The sequence below is a fragment of the Bubalus kerabau genome, chromosome 13, assembly GCF_029407905.1.
Source record: "Bubalus kerabau isolate K-KA32 ecotype Philippines breed swamp buffalo chromosome 13, PCC_UOA_SB_1v2, whole genome shotgun sequence".
NCBI lineage: Eukaryota > Metazoa > Chordata > Mammalia > Artiodactyla > Bovidae > Bubalus > Bubalus kerabau.
This window is the reverse complement of record NC_073636.1, coordinates 52924090-52948066: the sequence shown is the minus strand read 5'-3', so window position 1 is coordinate 52948066 and position 23977 is coordinate 52924090. Positions and strand designations below refer to the sequence as shown.

The window sequence follows — 23977 nt, the reverse complement described above, 5'->3', positions numbered from 1 at the left end:
AAGTTACTTGGAAACAGTTTGATCTTTCTGAGTCTTGTTTTAATGATTTATTAGATGGGTCCACAGCAGTACTCAATCTGGGACTAATTTTCCCCTCTACTAAAGTAATACCTTCCTGAGAACTCTATCCAATGTCCCATGAATTGTGAAGTTTTTCAGTCTAGTTATTAGAAATAGGGGCTGTTCTCATCACCATGTGAACACCAGGACTGTTCCCTTTATTCCTTTTGGCATTGGTTAGTTTCCTCACATGCCCAAGGGGACCCTCTACAAGTTTCTAGTTTCTCCTTCTATGCACTTCTCTCTTTTGTGAGACTCCATCCTATGGGGTCTAGCTCCCTTGGTTTCCCTGGATACTTCGTTCTGCTTCCTCAACACTAAGAGTGTGCTGTGCTCTGCCTCAGTGTCCCATCCCAATGCTGAAGCCTGGAAACTCTCAAAGCAGTATGCTAGGAATTTGTCAGGCTCACCTTGTTTATTTCCCGTCTTTCAGGAGTCATTGTTCTTTATTGTCTGATGTCTCTAAAAATGGTGCTTTGTGTATTTTGTCTGTAGTTTTGTTTTCAGGCCGCAGGTAATAAATGTGGTGATTTATTACCATGCGGTAATACCATGATTAGCCATTACTATGGCTCGATCTTAAAAAGAAGCAAAAGTAGAAATGTGTTTCTTGATTTCCAAACGTTTGATATTTTCCTAGTTATTTTTGTTACTAATTTCAAACCTCATTGTGTGTCTAACTGGGTCTACCATTTTATATGTGCCTGTTTTCTCAAGGTTGTTAATTGTGATGTTCAGGTCTGTCTTTATTTATTAAATAGGTCTGCTTGACCTATTAAAAACGGAGCGATGAGATTATGATCTTCTACACGAACTTTCAGCTTATCGTTGTGGGTTTCATTAATTTTATCCTACAAAGATAAGCTAAAAGTTCATGTGGAAGATTAATATATAATTAGTAATATATATGTGTGTATGTATATATATTGACTATTTTATTAAGTGTGAACAAGTTTTAAAATTTTACAGCTTCCTTCTGAATTGAACCTTTTATCAGCATTGATCCTTCATTCCTAACAATAGTTTTGTTTAAAGTCTGTTTTATCTGATGCTATTTATATGTTTGTGGCCACACTTCGTGGCTTATGGGACCTTTGTTCCCTAACCAGGGGTTGAACCTGGGCCCCGCAGCAGTGCAAACAGTGAGTCCTAACCACTAGACTGCCAAAGAATTCCCTATCTGATATTATTTAAAGGATCTCTCAACTTTTGGTTATATTTGTCTCATATACCCTTTTTTCATCTATCCTTTTTTTTCCCAACTGTTATATGTCCCTATGTTTCAGATATTTCTCTTTTAATGATATATTGATGGACTTATTTTTTAAATCTAGTCTATTTAACTAAGTTTATCTATGTACTTATTGAAATTGTTGATTTACTTCTACTCTTTTCTACCCTCTTGCTTTGCACTTTGCATTTGTTCTACTTTTTTGTTTCTGTTTTCCTTTCTTGCTATTTAAAAAAAAAATGAATATTTTGTTTGATGTAGTGAGTATACTTCTTATTCAGTTTTTCCATTCACTGGTTTAGAAGTTTATTTACTTCATTTCTATGCTTTTATTTATTACCCTTGAAGTTTACTAAATACTCTTAACAAAGTTGTAATTCCTTTCCTGATAATATTAGAATCTTTGACAGTGGTATGCTGGAGCTGGCTCATACTGGTCCACAGGAGCAAATTGTTAGCATCTCTTCTTAACACCTTATTTAGTAGCATCACATTGGTAGCTTGAAATCAGCCATAGGGGAAACATATATATATAAAACCATGGAAATAAACAAACATAAATAAGGGGTTTTCCCCCCTGTAGAAGTGGTTGTTAAACATTTACCAGCACACCACTGATCTTGTTGTCGTTCAGTTGCTAAGTCATAGCCAACTCTTTTCGACCCCACGGACTGCAGCTTGCCAGGCTCCACTGTTCTCTGCTATCTCCCGGAGTTTCCTCAGATTCTTGTCCATTGAGTTGGTGATGCTAACCATCTCATCCTCTGCTGCCCTCTTCTCCTTTTGCCTTCAGTCTTTCCCAATATCAAGGCCTTTTCCAGTGAGTCAGCGCTTCACATCAGATGGCCAAAGTATGGGAGCTTCAGTTTCAGCATCAGTCCTTCCAATGAATATTCAGGGTTGATTTCCTTTAGGATTTACTGGTTTGATCTCCTTGCAGTGCAAGGGATTTATAAGCCATGTAGTAGAGATTTTTAGCTCTTTTTAAATTCTGCCATTGTTATTATAGGCTTCCCTGGTGGCTCAGAGGTTAAAGCGTCTGCCTGCAATGCGGGAGACCTGGGTTCGATCCCTGGGTCAGGAAGATCCCTTGGAGAAGGAAATGGCAACCCACTCCAGTATTCTTGCCTGGAGAATCCCATGGACGGAAGAGCCTGGTGGGCTACAGTCCATGGACTCACAAAGAGTCGGACACGACTGAGCGACTTCACTTCACTTCATTGTTATTATTCTTTTTCTTATATATGAACAGTTTGTCTTTAGACTTACCACATTTTTTTGCTCTTTTCCTTCTTGCCTCTCACAACTTCCTCTGTGGTCATTTTCCGTCTTTCTGAAGTATATCTTTTAGAAATTTGTACTTTAGTGAAGGTCTATGGTGGTAAAGAGCATATTCACTTATGTTTTGCTCTTAATATCTTTATATCACTGTCCTTCTCTAAAAATAGTTTTCCCGGGAATTTAATTCTATTAATTTAGTTATTTTTTTAACTTAGCATTTTAAAAATATTCCCATCATTGCTGTTGAAAAGTACAGCACAAACTAACACAACATTGTAAAACAACTATGCTATGCTATGCTAAGTCGTTTCAGTCATGTCCGACTCTGTGTGACCCCATAGATGGCAGCCCACCAGGCTCCGCCGTCCCTGGGATTCTCCAGGCAAGAATACTGGAGTGGGTTGCCATTTCTTTCTCCAATGCGTGAAAGAGAAAAGTGAAAGTGAAGTCGCTCAGTCGTGTCCGACTCTTAGTGACCCCATGGACTGCAGCCTACCAGGCTCCTCCGTCCATGGGATTTTCCAGGCAAGAATACTGGAGTGGGTGCCATTGCCTTCTCCGACAGTTGTCATATTTTATAGGTAAATTCCCTCTCCTCTCTGGCTGTATATAAGAATGTCTGTCTTTGGAGTTCTTCGGTATCACTCTGATATGTGTAGTTGTTGATTTTTCTTAATCCTGCTTTGAATTTGATTAATTACATATATCTATGGATTTAAATCTTTCATCACTTCTGAAAATTTCTTAGCTTTTGTCTAATGTTACATCTCATTCATTTTCTCTCTTTTCTTCTCTGGCACTCTAAATGAGACTCTCAATTTAGACTTTCATTCTCTCCTCCATATACCCTAAATAATTCTCTATTTCTGGCTTGTTTTTCTTGCTGTATTATATTCTAGGCAACTATTTTTATTCATCTTCCAACTCACTGGTTCTCTTTTTGGCTATATCTAAACTATTGTTTAATTCACTCAATAATTTTTTAATTTTAGTTATAGTAAGCTTATAATTTTGGTGATTTTATTTTTCAGTTAGAAAACTTCTACTTAGTTCTTTTTCAGACTACTTGGGTAGTCTCTTATTGCTTATTCATTTTTAAAATTAATTTTATATCCCTTTAAAGTTTTTGTGCTTATCTTACATTCTGTTTTTGATAGTTCCAACACTGAAGTCCTTAGGGTTCTAAATCTATTTTTCATTACTTCTGGTACCGTCCATGAAGCTTGTTTCTTGGTTTGGTGTTTCTGTCTTTATTGTTATGGCAGTGATAATTTCAGCTCATATTTTGTTTAACCAAATTGGGTCCAAAACAGGGTATGCTTTCTTCTGGAAGGATTTGTATTTGATTCTAACAGGAACAGGGGGTGTTATCAACCTGGGACCTTTCTAAGTTCCTCAGAGGATCCAGGTCCTTCCTCTGAGTTGTCTCTATTCTCCATTCCAGTGTTTATATTGGCATTCGCCACCACGGCTCAGCAGGTGAAGAATCCACCTGCAATGCAGGAGACAAAGGAGACACAGGTTTGATCCTTGGGTCAGGAAGAGCCCCTGGAGGAGGAGATGGCAACCCACTCCAGTATTCTTGCCTGAAAAATCCCATGGACAGAGGAGCCCAGCAGGCTATATAGTCTAAAGGGTTGCAAAGAGTTGGACACAGCTAAATGACTAAGCACACAAACACACACAGCCCTAATATTTGTGTTACCTTATAGTTCATGGTTTCCACTCAGATTTCAACTCACTTGTTTTTTTATTTTTAATATCCTTGGAGATTTTTCTTACCTTTTAGATAAAAGCACAGGATCTATTAATAGTTGTAATGGGAAGGCACTTCAAGACATGTAGTCTGCCATAATGCTGGAAGAAGAAATCATACATTTGGAATTTATCCTGGTATAAGGTAGGAAATATGGGTCTATCCATACTTTTTTCTGATAGCTACTAGTTGTCCCAATAGCAATTACTGAATAATCCATTTTCCCCCATGGATAGACTGTAAATATCACCCATGCTATAGTCTAAATGTAATTGCATGTATTTCTGAACTTTCCATACTATTTTATTATAGCTACTATTTATTTATGTGGAAATATGATGATATTTTACTTTTCAAAGATTTATAACATGTTTTAGTAACTGGTAGATCTAGTACTCCATTCTCATTATTCTAATGTTTTCCCAACTATTCTTAATCATATTTTTCATATTAACTTTACAGTTAGATTGTCTAGATTACCAAAAAGTGATTTCCTGATGTCATTTTTTAAATTATGGTAAGATAACACACAATATAAAATTTGCCATCTTTTTCATTTTTGAATGTACAATTCAGTAGTGTTAAGTATTTTCATATTGTTATGCAACAGATCTCCAGAATTTTTCTTCTTGCCAAACAAAGCACTCTATACCCATTAAACATCTCCCCATTTTTCCCTTCTCTAGTCCTCATAGCCACCATTCTACTTTCTGTTTCTATGAATTTGGCTACTTTAGATACCAGATATAAGTGGAATCATGCAGTATTAGTTAGGCTTTTTGTAACTAGCATAATGTCCTCAAGTTTCATCCACATGGTAGCAAGTAACAGGATGCTACACATTACGTGTATTTACTTCCCTATTAAAGCTGAATAATATTCCATTTTATGTATATACCACATTTATCTATCGATAGACATTCAGGTGCTTTCATCTCTTGGCTACTATGAATAATCCTATGAATATGAGTATGAAAATACCTCTTTGAGACCTTGCTTTCAGTTCTTTTGGATATATATACCCAGAAGTAAGATTGCCGAATCATATGATTGCTTTTTAAATTCTTTAAGGAACACCATACAGTTTTCCATGGCAGTTGCATCATTTTTTAATCCCACCATCAGGGCACAGCGTTCTAATTTCTCATCCTTAACAACACTTGTTATTTTCTGTATTTAAAAAAATTTTTATGGTAGCCACCCTAATAGGTGTGAGATGATATATCATTATGGTTTTGATTTGTATTTCTCTAGGGATAGGTGACACTGAGCATCCTTTTAGATGCTTGTTGGCCATTTACACATCATCTTTGGAGAAATGCCTACGGATTCCTTTGCCCATTTTTAATTGGGTTATTTGTTCTGTTGTTGTTGAGTTGTGGGAATTCTTTATATATTCTGAATATTAATCCCTTATCAGATGTATGATTTGCAGATGTTATCTCCCATTTTGAAGATTGTCTTCCCAGTCTTGATTGTGTAACATTTTTATAGAGATCGTGTTTAATTCAGATCAATCTAGGTGGAAATGAAATCTTTATGATTGATCATAATAAATGAAATCTTTATGAAAGATGAAGATCCTTCTTGATCTTCTATCTAGTCACTCTATCCATTATTGAAAGTAGGGCATTGAAATCTGCAACTATTGTTGTTGAATTATCTATTTCTTCCGTCAGTTCTGTCATTTTTTGCTTCATGTATTTTGGAGCTCTATTATCAGGTGTGCATATTTATAATTGTTATTTCTTTCTAATAGATTGACACATTTATAATTATAAAATGTCATTCTTTTCTTATGTAATAATTTTGTCCTAAAGTCTATTCTGTGTGTTATTAATAAAGCTGCTTCAGCAATTTTTGGTTAGAGTTTTCTTAATATATCTTTTCCAGCCCTTTTATCATCAACTTATTTCTCTATCTTTGGATCTAAACTATGTCTCACATAGACAGCATATGGAGGATTTTTTTAAATCCATTTTTCCAATTTCTGCCTTTTAATTGGAGGGTTTAATCCATTTATATTAAGGTAATTACTGATAAAGTAGGATTATGTCTGCCATTTTGCTATGTTTTCTCTCTGTCATATATTTAGTTTCTCTCTTCCTCCCTTAATACTTTTTTCCTTAGTGATTGCCCTGGGAATTACATGTGGTATCTTAATTTAAGATTATCTATATTAGATGATTAATTTCAAAGTATGCAAGTATATAAAACAATATATAATGGATTCCATATATAGCTCCAATATACCTCCATTCCCCCTCTTCTTCTTTATCACATCTTTATCAATTATATCTTTACACATTATAAACCCTCAACACAGTTTTATAATACTGATTTCTGATGTTTTCTTTAAAAGATTTTATTTTTAGAGTATTTCAGATTTATAGAAAATGTGAGCAAAAAGTACAGTGTTCAATATATCTCCTGCCTTCACACATGTGCAATTGTATTTTAAATTAGGTAGAAAAACAAGATATTTACAAACAAAATACCTTTATAATGTCTTTTATATTTACCTGTATAGGTTCATATTACTGTCTTGTACCCTTTATTTCACACTAAAGGACTCCCTAGTATTTCTTATAGGAAAGATCTATTGGTGATGAATTTTTTTAGTCTTTATCTAGAAATGCCTTTAAAAAAATTTTTTTTTCTTTACTTTTTGGCAGCATCTGGCATAAGTGATCTTTGTTGCAGCAAATAGGCTTCTGTCTAGTTGTGGTACGTAGGCTCAGTAGTTACAGCACATGGGCTCCAAAGTGCATGGACTCTGTAGTTTCTGGCACGTGGACTTTCTAGTTGAGGTACATGGGTTTAATTGCCCCACAGCATGTGGGATCTTAGTTTCCCTACAGGCATCAAACCCATATCCTCTGCTTTACAACCTGGATTCTTAATCACTGGACCACCAGAGAAGTCACTAGGAATGTCTTAATTCATCATTATTATTCATGTAAACTTGCTTAATTTATCCTTCATGTTTAAAGGATAGTCTTGCTAGATAGAGAATTGTTGGTTGACATCATTTTCTTTCAGCAATTTAACTACATCATCCCACTGTCTTCTGACCTCCCTGGTTTCTGCTAATGAGTCAGTTGTTAATCTTATTCTGGATCCCTTGTACATGATGAGTTGCTTCTCTTCCTTATTGCTTCCCAGATTCCTTCTTTGTCTTTGTCTTTCAGTAGTTTGACTATGATGTATCTACATGTGAATTTTTTTGAGTTCATACTGCTTAGAGTTCTTTAAGCTTCTTATATATCAGATAAGTTTTTTCATCAAACTTAGGAAGTTTATGGATATTATTTCTTCATTCTTTTCACCCCCTTTTCTTCTCTACTGTTGGGAGGTATCTCACAATATCATGCACTCTGTTCAGTCTTAATTCTTTTTCCTTTCTGTTCCAGAATTGGATAATTTCAACTGACTTATCTTAAGTTTACTGACGTTTTTCTCCTGTCAACTCATTTTCTCCTGCTGTTGAGTTCTTCTGGGAAATTTTTATTTTAGAATAAAGAATGTTAATTTTCTTTTAAATTTTGTTTTTATAATAATTTGTATCTTTTATTGATGTTCCTTATTTGGTGAGATATTATTCTCATACTTTTCTTCAGTTCTTTAGACGTGGTTTCCTTTGGTTCTTTAAACCTTTATAATAGCTGATATAAGATCTTTGTCTAGTAAGCCTAACATATGGACTTCCTCACGGACAGTTCCTGTTGACTACTTTATGTCTCACATATGGACCACACTTTCCTGTCACTCTGCATGTTTCATGATGATTTGCTGAGAACTTGATATTTTAATAATATAGTGTGGTAATTCTGGATATCATATTCCCCTTCCCAGTGTTTGTTGCTGTTTGTTTGTTTAGTGACTTTCCTGGATTAATTATAGAAAGTCTATATTTTCTGTCATGTGTGACCACTAAAGTTTCTATTCAGTTAGATTTGTGGTCAGCTCATGATTGGACGGGCATTTCCTTAAATCCTTGAACCAATAAGTCTTCAACTCTTGCCAAAATGTTCTATGTGTGTATTGGGGCACACATAGTTACATTCAATGCTCCAGCAGTTTTCAACTTTGCTTTAACCTTTACTTTCTGCTTGTGCAGGGTTTCGCGGTCAGCCAAAGAGGAGAGACTCAGGCCTCTGGAGATCTTTCCTGGGTGTGTGCTCTTCCCTACACATACTCATGGCCATTTCGATATTGAGGAATATATAAGAACTTTTCAGAGGCCCCCATAAACATCTCATTCCCACTTTTTCCTGTAAGGCTTTTTGGCCAGACTTATTGTCTTGCCTCAACCACTATCATTGTCTCAAGCAACAGCAGTGTTCAATAGTTGCTACTGGTTGTTTTCAACAAATACCCTAAGAATAGGGTTTTTCCCACTAAGCAAGTTCTGAGTCAGGCCAGATAACAAGTCCTGAAAATAGGGCTGTCAGGGAACTGCCAGGCAGATCAAATAGTGACAGTTGTATGAAAATACAACTTGTTGAGAAGTTCCAAACCCAATCTGTCCCTTTTAGTGGCTACTAGGCTGCTAGTTTTTACAACTACTATGGTTGCAAGACTGCTACAGATCTGGGAATAGGGCAAATTAAAACACTGCAGGGAATTCCCTGGCAGTCCAGTGGTTAGGACTCTGTGCTGTCACTGCTGAGGCCCTTGGTTCAATCCCTGGTCAGGGAACTAAGATCCCACAAGCTGTGCAGCATGGCCAAAAACAACAACAACTGCAAAGTTCTTTGTTCTTACTAAGATTCAGCCATTTTTCTTAAATAAATACCCCCTGGACTGTTGCAAACCTTTTGTTAATTTTCAGAATTCTGAAAAAGTTGATTTTGACAGTTTTTGCCTATGTTCCTGTTGTTTTATGGAGGAACAGATTTTCAAAGATCTTTGCTCTTCAATTCTCGGAGTTCTATTTGGGGGCTTGATACAGCATTCATCCTGTCATAGTAATTATGAATCCGTGAGCACCTGCTGTGGGGTAGGCACTATGATAGAAGCTTGGGAAAAGATAGAGAGGTTCAAACAATGATTCCTGCCTTCTGAAAGCTTACAGAGCTGTTGAGTACACAAAATGGAATTACATGAGCCTTTACATAATGATAAGAGGAACTAGAGAACAATATAAGGCTTTAAAACACACTCTGCAAAAGAATTTCTTGCAATGATGGAAATGTTCTGCATTGACCAATATGGTACTCCCTAGCCACATGTACTTACTGGGCATTTGGTCTACTGTGGCTGAGGAACTGAATTTTAAATTTTATTTAATTTTAATTAATTCAAACTTAAATAACCACATATGGCTACCTAATTGAATGCCACAGCTCTAAAACTAAATAATTACCTAATTGACCAGGATCACTGTGGTATAGGAGTGAATGGGGAAGAATTTCTCCCATGAGAGGCCCACAGCTCTTCCTCTGGCTCCTGTGGGTGGAAAGGCATTGTGGGCTAAGGATACTCTCTGTTATGTAATTGTGTCTGGTGAACAGTAGATGTTGTACAGTGACACTGTTGAAACAAATCGTGTCTGAGCCACCTGGTAGAGGCAAGCTCTAGTCCAGCCCACTGTGGACAAACTTAGACCCCAATGCCTAGATCAGGCACAACCTGACAAATACAATCTGATGAGAAGGGGTTGTGGGGGCTGTGAAAGAATCAGCCCCTCCTCCTGACCCAATGGTCAATGTCACTGTTTTTCTCTGCAGCCACAAAACAAACTCACAGTAGCATCTGTCTCCTTCCATGATTTCCAGTAAGATGTCTTTATTCCCACACCAATGTTGCAAACACAGCTCTTTGTCTAGGACCCATTCTGGTAGTTCCCCTTGAGGAAATAGAAGTCCTATAACCTCCCTGCTAGGTCAGTGCCGAAGTGGGACAAAGGTTTTCCCTCTTGCTTGCAGAATGACCTTCACTTCCTTCCTCACTCTATTCAGAGCTGGGTGCATTTAAGGGAAGAAGAATCAAAAGGGTTTAATAAGAAATTCCCCCATGTGCCCTGGGAGTCACGTGGACAAGATGCTAATCACAAGGACAAGGGTCCCCAAGCTACCCTTAATCCAGAGTGAGGACTTGTGGGAAGACATCTAGGCAACTGAAGCCAACCTCGGGGTCAGAGTGGCTCCCATGCTGAGGCACGAGTAGAGCTGTGGTCAATGCCTCTAAAGGATATTGAAGGAGAGAGACAGTACAGGCAGGAGGAGGCCTGGGGAGCGTAATAGGTGGAGCGGGAGGTGGCTAGTGAGTGAACTGTCTACAATTTCAATGATAAATTCTCTCCATAAAGGGCTAGTCAGTGTTGGGGGACTCGTGCCAACCGGGACTGTCTCATCATATGACTCGGAGCAAGGTCTCACTTCCCTCAGCTTCAGTTTCCTCATTGTCAAACGAAGCTGACCTGTCAGGAAGGATGTTGTAAGTTAGGTAAGATGTATTTACGAGATACCAGCACAGAACCTGCCACAGTATTATTTCCCTCCCCCATCCCAGTCTCACCCCAACTGATTCTCTTTGAGGGTAAATAAACTGAGCCTAGACAGTAGCAGGGAAGTCCATTCAGAGTCAAAGAAGTACTTCCTGACTCTGGCCACACAGCTGAGCAAGAGAAGAATGTGAGCCTCTGCCAGGGGCCCTGGGAGGTCTGAGCTGCTAATGAGTCCTTCTCTAATAGGATGGGGGCAACATTCAACCTTCTGTCTGTTCTCTCTACCCTGTTTTGCTTGGCACATTGTGGAAGCTGCCAAGCCATGCCAGTCTCCTTCCTCTTCCTCACATGATTCACAGATAGGAAGTGCAGGGTCTCTGGCTTTGGAGCCTGACTCACCCACCCAAGGCCAGAGGGACACAACTTCTTCCCTTTAGTCTTGGGACCCCCGCCTTCCTCTTTACATCCCTAAATCACTCATAAGCACACTATCCTTCTCTGTAGCTTCCATCTGCCCATCCATCCCCCCTCCCCCAGCCCTCCTACTTTTCTCAGTCGCTCCTCCTGTTCTGTTCTTCCCCTGCAATCCAATATTCCACATTCACAGAAGATTCCCCAGGCTGGGGAGACATGCACGGGGACTGTGTGTATGTCTGTGTCCACACAAAAATAAACGGGCTTCATGCTCAGGTGACCCACTGCTCCAGTCTGTCCCAGACTCTCCACATGGGGTGCCCAGAGGCCTCCCCTTAGCAGCCCCTTCATCCCTCCTCCTCTCCCCTCAGGCCCCATGAAGGGAAAATGGAGTTACCACCACTCTTCATGGGCAGCTGGGGGCCCCTTAGCAGTCTCTCTACCTCCTCTCCCCCTCTCCTCAGGCCCCATGCCCAGCCCTGAGGTTTGGAGAGCCTAGTAAGTGCCCTATCAACATGTTAATCAAATTACTTAGGAGCTAAAATTGACGCTGTTCATTAATTATACAAGATTATGCTAATTGTGCATGCAAATGCATGCAAGGGAACAGAAGGTGTTCAGGCGCATGGTGGGCCATTAGCATAGAGGATGGGGTGCGGGTGAATTGGCATGCTAATGTATGCGCCCCAGCTATTTATAGTCCCCCAGCCCATCTGCACTGCAGCCACCTCTGCCCCAAGTGGGAATCATGGTGGAAAGGCAAGGTCCAGGCCTGGCAGGTGGCTGTGGCCCTGGGGACACTCAGCCTTGGCTGCTGCCCCAGACCAAGACCAGGAAGTAGCCTGGGCCACCGCCACTGTGGCCACCCGCACTTGGGCTTAGACTGTCACACCAGCCTCCTCATTCACCATCCTTTCTCTGGCCTAGGCCCTTTGGTGCCTGACTCTCCCTGGAAGCAAAATAACTCTTCCAAATAAGGCACCCCCTGCTAAGCCAGGATATTTTATTTCATTTTAATTAATTTAAACTTAGTCACATGTGGCTCATAGCCACCCTATCAGACAGTATAGACCTAGAAAGAGGAAGTGTTGCAAAAGATATTAATACATGGGTTGAAGCAGGTGTTCAAAATAAGTATCCTAGGAAGGTTTTGGGAGAGAAAGCAGGTTGAGAGCAAAGGGCAGAATCACACTAGATATTTATTTCCAAGTGCAACCTGGGGTGGAGAAGTGGGGGGAGGGGTCCTCCACTAATTTTCACCCCCAAAGCCAAATTCAATTTTATTGAATTTCCTGGTGGTCTAGTGGTCAGGACTCCATGCTTCCACTGCCAAGGCCCCAGGTTTGATCCCTGGTCAGAGAAATAAGATACCACAAGTTCTGCAGCATAGCAGAAAAATTTTTTTTGAAATTTTAGTTTCTCAGTTACACTAGCATCATTTTAAATGCTCAAAAGCCACATGTGCACAGGGAACTCGACTGAATGCTCTGTGGTGACCTAAATGAGAAGGGAATCTGAAAAAGAGTAGATATATGTATAAGTACCACTGATTCACTTTGCTGTACAACAGAAACTAACACAACATTGTGAAGCAACTATACTCCAATAAAAATTAATAAACTATTTTTAAAATAAAATGGAAAAGAAAGCCACAGGTGGCTGCTGGATATCACTTTTGGAAAAGTTCTGTCAGACAGCATTTATGATCAGATTTCTGTTTCCTTGCTCCTGACAGTCCTGTAGCTACAAGTGCCCCTGGGCTCAGCCCATCTCTTTTAGTTCCTGACAGCTTTCTCTTTGGAAGTGTGAACATAATCTCAGCTCTAAGTATTTATCTCACCAGGATGTAGGGAGGGAAAAGCTGGTGAGAGCTCTCTGCCTTGATTTCTTTAGGATGAGATTCCTAGAAGCAGAGCTGGAGATAGAGTTTCTGGGAAAGTGATTTTTTTGGAGGAGAGCTCTGGGGTGAAATGAGTGAGGGAAGCAGGACCGAGCATGAGGCAGCTTGGCCAGGAGATAGTCTCAGATAGGATCAGCCTGATCCTTTGGGGACCTCTCTCTCTTTTTTTTAGTATTTATTTATGTTGTTGTGCCAGGTCTTGGTTCCAGCACACAGGATCTTCAATCTTTAGTTGCAATATGCAAACTTCTTAGTTGCAGCTTGTGGGATCTAGTTTCCTGACCAGGGATCAAACCGAGGCTCCCTGCATTGGGAGCATGGAGTCTTAGCCACTGGACCACCAGGGAAATCCCCTTTGGGGAATTCTGAATATGAACAGTACTAAGAGTTGGGCCTCCTTGTGATGTTGGTCCTTCTTTGGCCACAGCCTGCTGGTGAGGAGCATATGCTTCTGGCTGAGGATAATCTTCCAGTAGTGGGGGAAGCTCTAAGCCATTTATTTAGTTATTTATTTTTAATTTATTTATTTGGCCGTATCACACAGCTTGCAGAATCTTAGTTCCCCAGCCAGAGACTGAACCCAGGCTCCCTCAGTGAAAGCAATGAGCCCTAACCACTGCACCCCCAGGGAATTCCCTGGCTGTGAGCCTTTTAATAACACTCTCAGGAGCTGTGAGTGGGGGAATCCAGGCAGGCACCAGCCCACCTGATACCTGGACACAGCCTTCCAAAGAGCAGTTCCATCCCACTCTGCTCTCCACCCCTTGAGAAGCCAGAGGACTCACATCAGTCACCTCCACATTTCCCTTATGTACTGAGTGTCTCTTGAGCACAGCATTGTGTGAGGGGAGCTTTCCTTAGACAGCGGTGTCGCACTTGAGAAGTTATGTGTAAGTCAAATGTTGGCGCTTGAGTCGCATTCAATTCAGCATTTGCTTCTTTGGTATGGAATATTCCATTGACAAGGAAGGTTCATTTTAATTTCATCTTGAGTTGTGTTTACAGAGAGAAATAAAAAGCATTTATAGAGATGATTAGGAAGCCTAGACTGAGTTCAGGATGTGGCAAGGTAGGCGTGCAGGTGAATTACTCTTACCTTTCACTTAAATCATAGGCATCAGAGTCATAATGCAGAACTTCCACCTTTTAAATGCTTTGTTAGTTGGATGACCACGGTTCACAACTCATCTGGTCATTTATTAAGCTTTTTATTATAAAGAATGTTGAACATATAGGCAGAATAAAATAATGAACCACATCTATCCTTTACTGAACTTCAACAATGATCAACTGTATGCTCATCTTAAAGTCCTGATCTTTAATCCTGAAAATCTTCTCAGACTGAAAGCAGCTGTCGCCATAGCCAAAGGCCCCACACTAGGAGCAAGGGAATCTTAGTCTCTCCTTTGCACCCCTGATGGATCTGTCACCTTGAGGAACTCCCCATGAAATGGCTAACCTGGTCCCTGCACAGCTTGCCTCTCAGGACTGCTTTTGAAGGAAGGTTTGCTGCATTGTCCCGCAGTGGCAGCCCTGTGGCTAGGGCAGGCCTGGATTGAGGGAACCCCAATTAAAAGTTCTTTTCCATGACTCTAGTCATAGCTCAGTTGGTAAAGAATCCACCTGCAACGCAGGAGACCTGGGTTTGATCCCTGGGTTGGCAAGATCCCCTGGAGAAGGGAAAGGCTACCCACTCTAGTATTCTGGCCTGGAGAATTCCATGGACTATATAGTCCGTGGCATCACAAAGAGTCAGACAGGACTGAGCGACTTTCACTTTCACTTTTTCAGTCAGTATCAGTGGTTCATCAAAGTCCCAAGTTTGTATCCTGACTTTGCATCTACTGTGACTTTGGCGTTTATCCTTGCTGATCCTTGGTTTTCTCATCCATAGAGTGAGGATGATTGCAGACCTACAGCAAGATTATAAGAGGATTAAATAACATAATGCAAGTTGTAGGTTCAGCAGAATTCCAGCCACTAGTTAAGTGCTCAGTTAATAAGAATTGGATCACTGTTTAAATTTTTTTTTTGCATAGTTTTGCATTATATTTGTAACTGATGTTTGTATTTATGGTGGTTTCTTCTAGTAATTCTAGTGGCAGCTTCTAGTACTTGACTTTTCTGTGAGGCACAGATCCTTGCCCCAACCCAGGCGGCATCCTAAAATGCTCACCCACAAGTCAGCCAGCTCTGTGGGTTTGGCCTCATCTTGCTTCCCCAAGCCTGTGGCCCATCCCAGCCAGAGAAGGGGAGCCTCCCCTAGCTCTCTTCCAGCTCCATGGGGTGGGGGAGGGGAGATGCTCAGAAACACCAGCACCAGGACTCATCCAAGCTGGGGGGGTGAGGAATGCTTCCCTGGTGACAAGCAGGGTCTCACAGGCCCTCAACAAAGGGCACGTGCCTTCCTGCCTTAGGTCCCTATAGGGTGACCTCCTACAGCTCCCCTTCCCACCAAGTTACCTGGCCCTCTCCAGTTCCCAGCCTCCATATCTGACCTCTGTACAGGCATGGCTCAAAGGATCTGCTGCTCCTCCTTCCTGTTGCCAATGCCATTCTCGTTCTCATCCTTCTCAGACTGCTCTGGGTTCTCCTCCTCTCCTCAGAGTGGAACAAAGTGTCACCTATGGTGCCAGCCTATGGAGAGGTTTCCTGGACTGTCCTCATGTTAATCCCCCCACCCCAGCCTTCCAGCCTCCGGGGACGTGGATGGTGCGTCACTGTCCCGAGGTGGGGAAAGGGGCCCAGAGACACCTTTCCAAGGCTGAAGGTATCCAGGTACTGTTGAGAGGGGAGACACATCTGGGCACTACTTCTGGTTCTCTAGACTAGAACAGCACCCCCGACTCCAGGCCCTGTGCTACAGAATTCCTGAGACTAACCTTGGAGGACAGGACCCTTTGGGTGCTAGTCACCCTTGTTAAAGCATAATATTCAATATGTTAGAAATATGATTCTCATATAAATTATTACTCAGGATGTGTTGAAGTTTTCTGTAACTGATTGATGGAAGAACCAGCAGGATGACAAGGCTGGTTCAAAGGCTAAGAGGACTGATATAGACCATTGAGGAAAGAGTTGAGGAGAGAGAGAGGGAGAAAAAACAGATTTTGTGAAAAATACTTGAATAAGATTGCCAAGTTAGACACAAAACTAGTTAATGTCCATAGAACAATAAAATTGTAATCTTTAGGGCTCATTTCTCTACCAAGCAGAAGTTATTTATTTCTCCCAACAATAATGATTTTGCACCTCATCAGTTTTCTGCAAATTAGCACCTAAATTAACAGAGTCTGGCCCCAATTAATAGCAAATATGAGTCAAAGTTTTTTTCCCCTAGAGAATAAGCTAATTCTTAGGTGGCTTTGTTAACATAATAGTCTGGAAAAACACTGTGTAATATAAATATGATATAAGCCATTATACATTTGTCATTTAAAATTTTCTAGTAGCCACATTTTAAAAAACAAAAACTGGTAAAATTAATTGTGATCATAGATTTTATTTAACTCAAGCTATCCAAAATATTATCTCAACATGTAATCAATACCAAAACATTACTAATGAGATGTTGTTACATTCCTTTTTTTCTGATTGTTTGGAATCCAGCGTGTATTCTATACTTAGAGCCCACCGCAATTGAGACTAACCGTATCTCAAGTGCTCAGTGCCCCTGAGGGCTGGTGGTGGCCATACTGGATAGTGCCGCTCTAAAACAGTCATTCTCAAACCCTAGGGTGCACCAGAATTACCTGAGGATTTATGAAAACACAAATGGCTAAGTCCCACCTCAAGAGTGTCTGGTTCAGTGAGTCTCAGGTGGAGCCTGAGATTCTGCATTTCTAGCGTGTTCCCAGGTGATGCTGATGCTGCTGGTCTGGGCACCACACTTTGAAAACCACTGTTCCAGGATGACTTGGAAAGAACTCACTGTCATCTTTTTGCCTTATTTCCAAGTCGTAGATGATTTTGCTTAACATCCCTGGTGGAGCCGCAGGCTATCTGCAGTGTTAGCATCAGCTTGGCCTCTGACTGGATGGGTGCTGTCTGGACACAGCCTCAGCAACTACCAGATGGCAGTGGGTGAGACGTCGGCCTCTCCACCACTGATGGCATCGACTGTGTGTAGCTCTGAGCTAGAGGTTCAGGAAGAAAGAAAAGGGGGACTGGCCTCAGTACCCCCAACAGAGAGCCTAGGCCTTGTGTGGTTGCTTTTTATTCAGTACTACCCTACAGATGATGCCAACCAGGGGTTCAGAAACTGAGATGTCCCAGGAAAGGCCTGCAAAGATGGAGGTACCAGCAGAGTCTTGGGGTTCTCAGGGAGGGGTGGTCTCTGTAGCCTAAAAGGGCCAGAAGAGGTTGGCCAGACAGAGACTGGGAATTGGCGTGGATCCAAAGGACAGATGCAACTTGTACAGGGAAGGGAGAGGGTATGAGACCTTCCAGGCAAGGGTTATGGAAGAGGTCGATGAGGGAGCCTCCCAGGGGGAGCCAGGATCCTTCGGGAAGCAGCAGCCTGAGGCTTTGGGAGGCTGAAATGAAGGCGGGATCAGAAGGGACCTCAGCAAGCATCAGTTGCTTCTCTCCTGGCTCATGGATGAGGAAGGATCCCAGAAATGTGAGAAGATTTACCCCAGGCCACACAGTGAGGCAGCACCTGGGAAGTCTTCATCTCCAGCTGCATCCCAGAGTTCTGCGGGTTTGGGAGTGGGGTGGGGTGTCCAGGGCACGTGTGCGGATATAAGGGAAGTGTGTCCCGTGCTTGTTGAGTCTTCAGTGATGTCCAAGGGCTAGCATTAATCCACTTTAGGACAGACTGAGTCCTATCCAGTGTCTTGTCCTCCTCCTTCTAGCTCTGTGTAAAGGCCTAAGCACATGGATATGGAGTTTAAATGAAATGGTCTACACCATGTGTGACTAGGGTGTCTACACTCTATGTCATGTAAATGTGGGGCATGTATGACATAACTACTGTGGGTATAGGGCTATACACCACAGGGCCCTCACAGGGGTCTAGGGAGTTATTACTATGGCATATAGGGGATCTACACTGTAGTGACTACAATTGGGGGGCCATATAAGCTGTCTATGCTACAGGGTATCCTGTGGGGTATGCACTGTTCAGGGTCACAGGAGGTGACTGCACCTCAGAATGCTCTACGGGGGTGTTCAGAAGGTCTACACTACATGAAAGTGTTCTTTGGGTGGTGTCCACTATGGATGCAGATGTGTGCTGGTGGAATGGCTCTAATGGAAAGAGAACTAAAAGAGGTTCCCAGAAGGCGACCCATTGTGTGGGGGAACATGACAGGGGCTAAGGGCTCAGAGGTGGGAGGGGAGACACATCTCCAGGAAAGCGACTGCTGCCACCTTCCACTGAGGGGTGGCCCCTGGGGACACCTCTATCCCGGGGTGGTGCCCACCCCTCCCAGGACTTGGGGACTTCCGCTTTGGGGACTAGGCTTTTAGAGCCTGCTACAAATCTGATTTCATGCTCATAGAGTTTGGAGGCAACTCTGATGAGCTAAATGGATGTACACATCTGGAGTTCAAAACCAGGGGGCTGATCAACTGAGGCAGCTGACTGGAGTAGCTCAGCTCATAGAGCAGCCCAGGAGGCTATGCTTTGTACTGGGATCCCCAGAGACTGTAGCCCAGAATACTACAGTTTGTAAAGAGCAACTCCCCAGATGCTCACAGAGTCCTGCAGGGGTGAAGGCAGATGACTGATAGTATCCTGAGTTTACTAACAGTACAAAACCAGAGTATTATCCATGGTTACCTCATGGAGAGTGGGCGGGGGAAGAGAAGGTCTCACCATCCCCATCAATTGCCTGAAAGAAGGATCAAGTTCTCATGTGTTTATCTAAAAAAACAGTCAGTCACATCCCTGTATATACTGTGCTTTTTTATAATTACTGTATGTGCAAAAGAAGGTATCCACTGTGTATCTGTACAGTGTGTCTGGCAGGTACACCACGTGTATATGCTGACTATATGCTCTGTGTAGTGTTTGCTATGTGTATAAGGAATATAGGGCTTCCCTGGTGGCTAAGATGGTAAAGAATCTGCCTGCAATGCAGGAGACCTGGGTTTGATCCCTGAGTGGGGAAGATCCCCTGGAGAAGGGCATGGCAACCCATTCCAGTATTCTTGCCTGGAGAATCCCCATGGACAGAGGAGCCTGGGAGGCTATCCACGGGGTTGCAAAGAGTCAGACACGACTGAGAGACTAAGCATGCACATAAGGGATATAGAATGGGTGTGAGGGAGATCTGTTTGCTGGGGATGTAGTGGGACAGAGGGTCTGTTGTGAGGGGAATTTGTTGGGGGGATGTGCTGGTGAAGAAGGAAGGGGGAATCTGCTACACGTGATGACAGCACAATGTCTGCAGCGACTACTCTGGGAAATCACATACAACATAAAAATGGTGTACTCATGTATATACTCATGTTCCTTCAGTGCAAATACAGTGTAGGATGGACATACGCTGTGCATGATGATATAGACTGTATGTGATTAGCATACCACATGCGCATCATGGGCCCAGGCTGATGTAGAGTGCATATTATATATGCTTCTGTGAAGTGCAATAGGTCTACTTTATGTGTGATGGCTGTATCTCGTGAGTAGTAGTATATAAGGCATATCCAGTGTGCGTGCGTGCTATGTCACTTCAGTCATGTCCGACTCTTTGCGACCATATGGACTGTAGCCCACAAGTCTCCTCTGTCCATGGGATTCTCCAGACAAGGATAATGGAGTGGGGTACCATTTCCTTCTCCAATATACAGAGTACATATAGTATATTTACTGTTCATGATGAGTAACATCTCCAGACTGATAGGTACACTCTAGGGGAAGGACACACTATGTGATACAAACGCACTATGTATGTGATGAGCATGTGCTGTGCTCAGTCATTCAGTCGTGTCCCACCCTTTGTGACCCCATGGACTGTAGCCCAACAGGCTCCTCTGTCCACAGAATTCTCCAGGCAAGAATACTGGAGTGGGTTGCCATTTCCTTCTCCAGTGATGAGCATATACTATGACAAATATACATGATGTGGGATAAGTTTACAGGTAAGTGGGAGTACCTGCTACATATAGAGTATATAATAATTCATGAGTACTAAGTATATTTGGTATATATATATAATGGATGTGTTCTCTAGGATGAACATATTGTGTATAGATGTGATGAGTATATACTTTGTGAGATAATTAAGCACTATGTAATCTATAGACTGTGGAGGTGGGAGATTTTCTGGACAGTGAAGTTGTTGTTGGGATAGGTCTTCTGGATGTGTGACATGTACCCTGTGCATATGGAGCTTAGGATGGGAATGTGGGGGGTGTGCCTTGTGTGAGCAGGAAGAGGGGAAGTTGCCCTGCTGGGAGGCGGCGTGGCAGAAAGCAGTTGGATCTCCATCTGTTTCTAGAACCCCCAGACCCTTGAGCCCACCCACCACACTGTTTCAGGTTCTTCCTCAAGTTCTTCCTCAAATGCAACCAGAATTGCCTAAAGAACGCGGGGAATCCCCGAGACATGCGCCGCTTCCAGGTGGGTCTGAGGAGAGGGTTCTCCCCTGCAAACCTGCCCTTTCCTGCTGGGAGGGGGGGTGGCGGGCATGATGTGACCCTGCCACCCTAAGGCCCCAGGGGCTGATCTCTGCGAAGACCCATGTTTTGGAGCCTGGCGCCTGCTGGGGGTGGGGCAGCTCTGTCTCCACTTCCTCTGGCTGCCAAGGGAGGCTTCATTAGAGTCCCACTTAAGGAGATGCTAATTGTGACATTTTTACATGATTAACGACCCAGCTAATTTGCATAGCGTGAAGCAGAGAGCAGCTGCCCTTAGCACATCCCCAACCTGCACACCCCTCCCAGTGAAGGGTAGAGGGAAGAAGGAGGTAGCCCCAATTTCCTCCCAAGGGTAGGGGCTTCTGCCGACGGGTTCTCAAGCTGATGCCCCTCTCCCCCATCAAAATGCTCACTCGCACTTGCCTAAGACCCATTCCTGACTTGGCGCCCCAGGGATACAGCCTGTGGTGCGTGTGAGTGCAGAAGCAGTAGCCACTCTGCCCAAGGAGTCAGAGGCTTTTTTTTCAGGGCTTTTGATTTTTCTAGCTCCTGGGGGTCCGTTCCCCTGGGCAGCCAGAGATTGTGTATGTGAGAGGGTCACCTGATCCAGTCAGTCCCCCTTCCACCAGCTCAGCTCCAGAGGGGCTGAAGCTCTTCCTCATGCCAGTGACTCTGAACTACAGTTACAGTATCCAGCCACCAGCCTCAAGTTGCCAGTGCCCCCCAGCAGTCCCTTACCGGGAGCCCCAGCCAGGCTGGCCTTGGCTCTCCCCACAGGTGGTGGTGTCCACAACAGTGAGCGTGGATGGACATGTGCTGGCTGTGTCAGACAACATGTTTGTGCACAACAACTCCAAGCATGGCCGCAGGGCACGCCGCCTGGACCCCTCCGAAGGTCAGGACCCCCCAGCCCACACCCTACTGCCCCAGGCCCAGCTAGCCCCAGTCCCCACCTTGGCGTGGGCCCCTGACCTGGCTCCTCTCCTGCCTCCCAGCTGCCACCCCCTGCATCAAGGCCATCAGTCCTGGGGAGGGCTGGACCACAGGCGGCGCCACCGTCATTGTCATCGGCGACAACTTCTTCGACGGGTTACAGGTCGTGTTTGGGAACGTGCTCGTGTGGAGTGAGGTGGGCCACTCCCGCCAGTCTCCCTCCCAGCCTGGGGCTGGACCCTGCCCTCACCGGGTCAGAACCCGCAGGCCTCCCTTCTCCCCTCGCAGCTCATCACGCCCCATGCCATACGGGTTCAGACGCCCCCACGGCACATCCCTGGGGTGGTGGAGGTGACCCTGTCCTACAAATCCAAGCAGTTTTGCAAGGGAGCCCCAGGACGCTTTGTCTACACAGGTAAGGAGTCACGTGGGTGAGGGGAGGCCCAGGGTTGCGGGAAGGAGCCCCACGTCACACACACTAGCCCTGGTAAGGGAGTTGGCAAATCGCTGTGGTGTGACCAGGCAGCCAGACCCCCTAAGCCCCTGCTGGTGCTCACCCCACACCCCAGGACACCTCCTCTCTAGACTTTCTTTCCCTCACTTCTGTTTCCCTCCCTGGCCTCCACCAGAGCAACTCCCTGCACCCGCTTTACCTTCTGCACTCCCCAGTGTCTAGAACATCTCCATGGGAGATTTATTTCAAAGATGCCCCCCTAAAAGGCAGAATGGATACATGTAAATGTATGGCTGAGTCCCTTTGCTATCCACCTGAAACTACCACAACATTGTTAATTGGCTATTCAGTTCAGTTCAGTCACTCAGTCATGTCCGACTCTTTGCAACCCCATGAACCGCAGCACTCCAGGCCTCCCTGTCCATCACCAACTCCTGGAGTCCACCCAAACCCATGTCCTTTGAGTTGGTGATGCCGTCCAACTGTCTCATCCTCTGTCATCCCCTTCCATACTGCAAAGCAAAATAAAAAGTTAAAAAAAAAAAAGATGCCCCCAGATAACTTGCTGCTTCCCAAATCTTCCTGGTTCTCCTGGTTCCCCCAAGCCACCCCAGGCTTCATTCTGCATGCACACAAACACACACACATACCTTGCATGAAGCCAGGGCAAAAAGTTAACAGAAGACAGGCGTGTAGGCCACTCCTGAAGACGTGGCTTCATCCCCCCTCCTGGCTCTATTTGACCCCTGGCCAGTATGCTCTCCACTGCCACCTTCCAGCACTTCTCCCCAATCCCCCACCCCACCCAAGAGATATTCACTGAGCCCTTCAAGAGGCACCCTACTTACTGCTTACTGGGGAGCTCCAATATAAGAGTGAGAGGGGACAAGCAGGGAACACCACATGGGCTGGTAGAGTTACACAGTGGAGGAGCTGGTAGATGGTCAGAGAAAACCTCCAGGTGGGAGTGTAGGCTAAACTGCTAAGCTGGGACCAGAGAGGTGAATAAGGAGGTAGAGGTGAGGAGGAAAAGGTGTCCCAGGAGAAGGGATGGCAAGTACGAAGACACTTGAAGGAGTGCCTTAAGATGGGCTTCCCTGGTGGCTCAGCAGTAAAGAATCTATCTGCCAATACAGGAGACGTGGGTTCTATCCCTGGGTCGGGAAGATCCCCTGGAGAAGGAAATGGCAACCCACTCAGGTATTCTTGCCTGGGAAATCCCACCGACAGAGAAGCCTGGTGGGCTACAGCCCATGGGCTCGCCAAAGAGTCCGACACAACTTTAGCAACTAAACAACATCAAAAAAGGAAATTCACTAAATGTAGAGTTTGAAGTGGAGAAGGAGGTAGGGCTTTAAGGCTGGTGAGATAGGTCTCCACCAGACCAGAGAAGGGGGACGGGAGGGGAAGAGGGAAGAGGTCTTGGAAGCCTGGTCAGGAGGCTGCAGCATCCACCCCAGAGCTCTGGGTGTGGGCCAGCCCATTCCTGGGGCACAGGCGTACCCCTAACCGTCAGGCGCCGCTGAGAGTCCACCAGAGTGGTGATAAATGGAGATTGTTGCGTGTTTTTTTTTTTATCTTTTTATGATAAATAGTTTACTTCTTATAAACTCAGACAAAAGCTGCAGACAAAACTCTCCAGTCTTGTCCCTAGGAGTACTTAAGTTAATATTTATACAGTTGTCTTTTTTCAAATCACAAATGACATCCTATAGTGCATGTGTATTAATGCCAAGCAGCTGGCACAGGGCCTGGCTCAGTAAACATTTGTTGAATCAATGAGCACGAAAGGAACTGAGGAAATTTCCCGAACCTTGCTGACCCACGTGCCTGGAGTTTTCCCAGAGGCCTGGGCTGGGCTCGGAGGAGGGGTTCTGCATCCAGGCTCGGGGACTGCTTACTGGTAGGCG

The 23977-nt window shown here is 43.8% G+C and overlaps 1 protein-coding gene across 2 annotated transcripts in view; it reads left to right on the top strand.

The window, feature by feature from the left end:
* The window catches only part of EBF4 (EBF family member 4), a 61756-nt gene that overhangs the window by 25736 nt on the left and 12043 nt on the right, over positions 1-23977 (top strand). For both annotated transcript variants that reach the window (XM_055544373.1, XM_055544372.1), the window contains exons 8-11: positions 20582-20663; positions 21458-21575; positions 21676-21809; positions 21902-22028. In XM_055544373.1, the coding sequence (XP_055400348.1) occupies positions 20582-20663; positions 21458-21575; positions 21676-21809; positions 21902-22028 (461 nt within the window). The remainder of the gene's footprint in view (positions 1-20581; positions 20664-21457; positions 21576-21675; positions 21810-21901; positions 22029-23977) is intronic.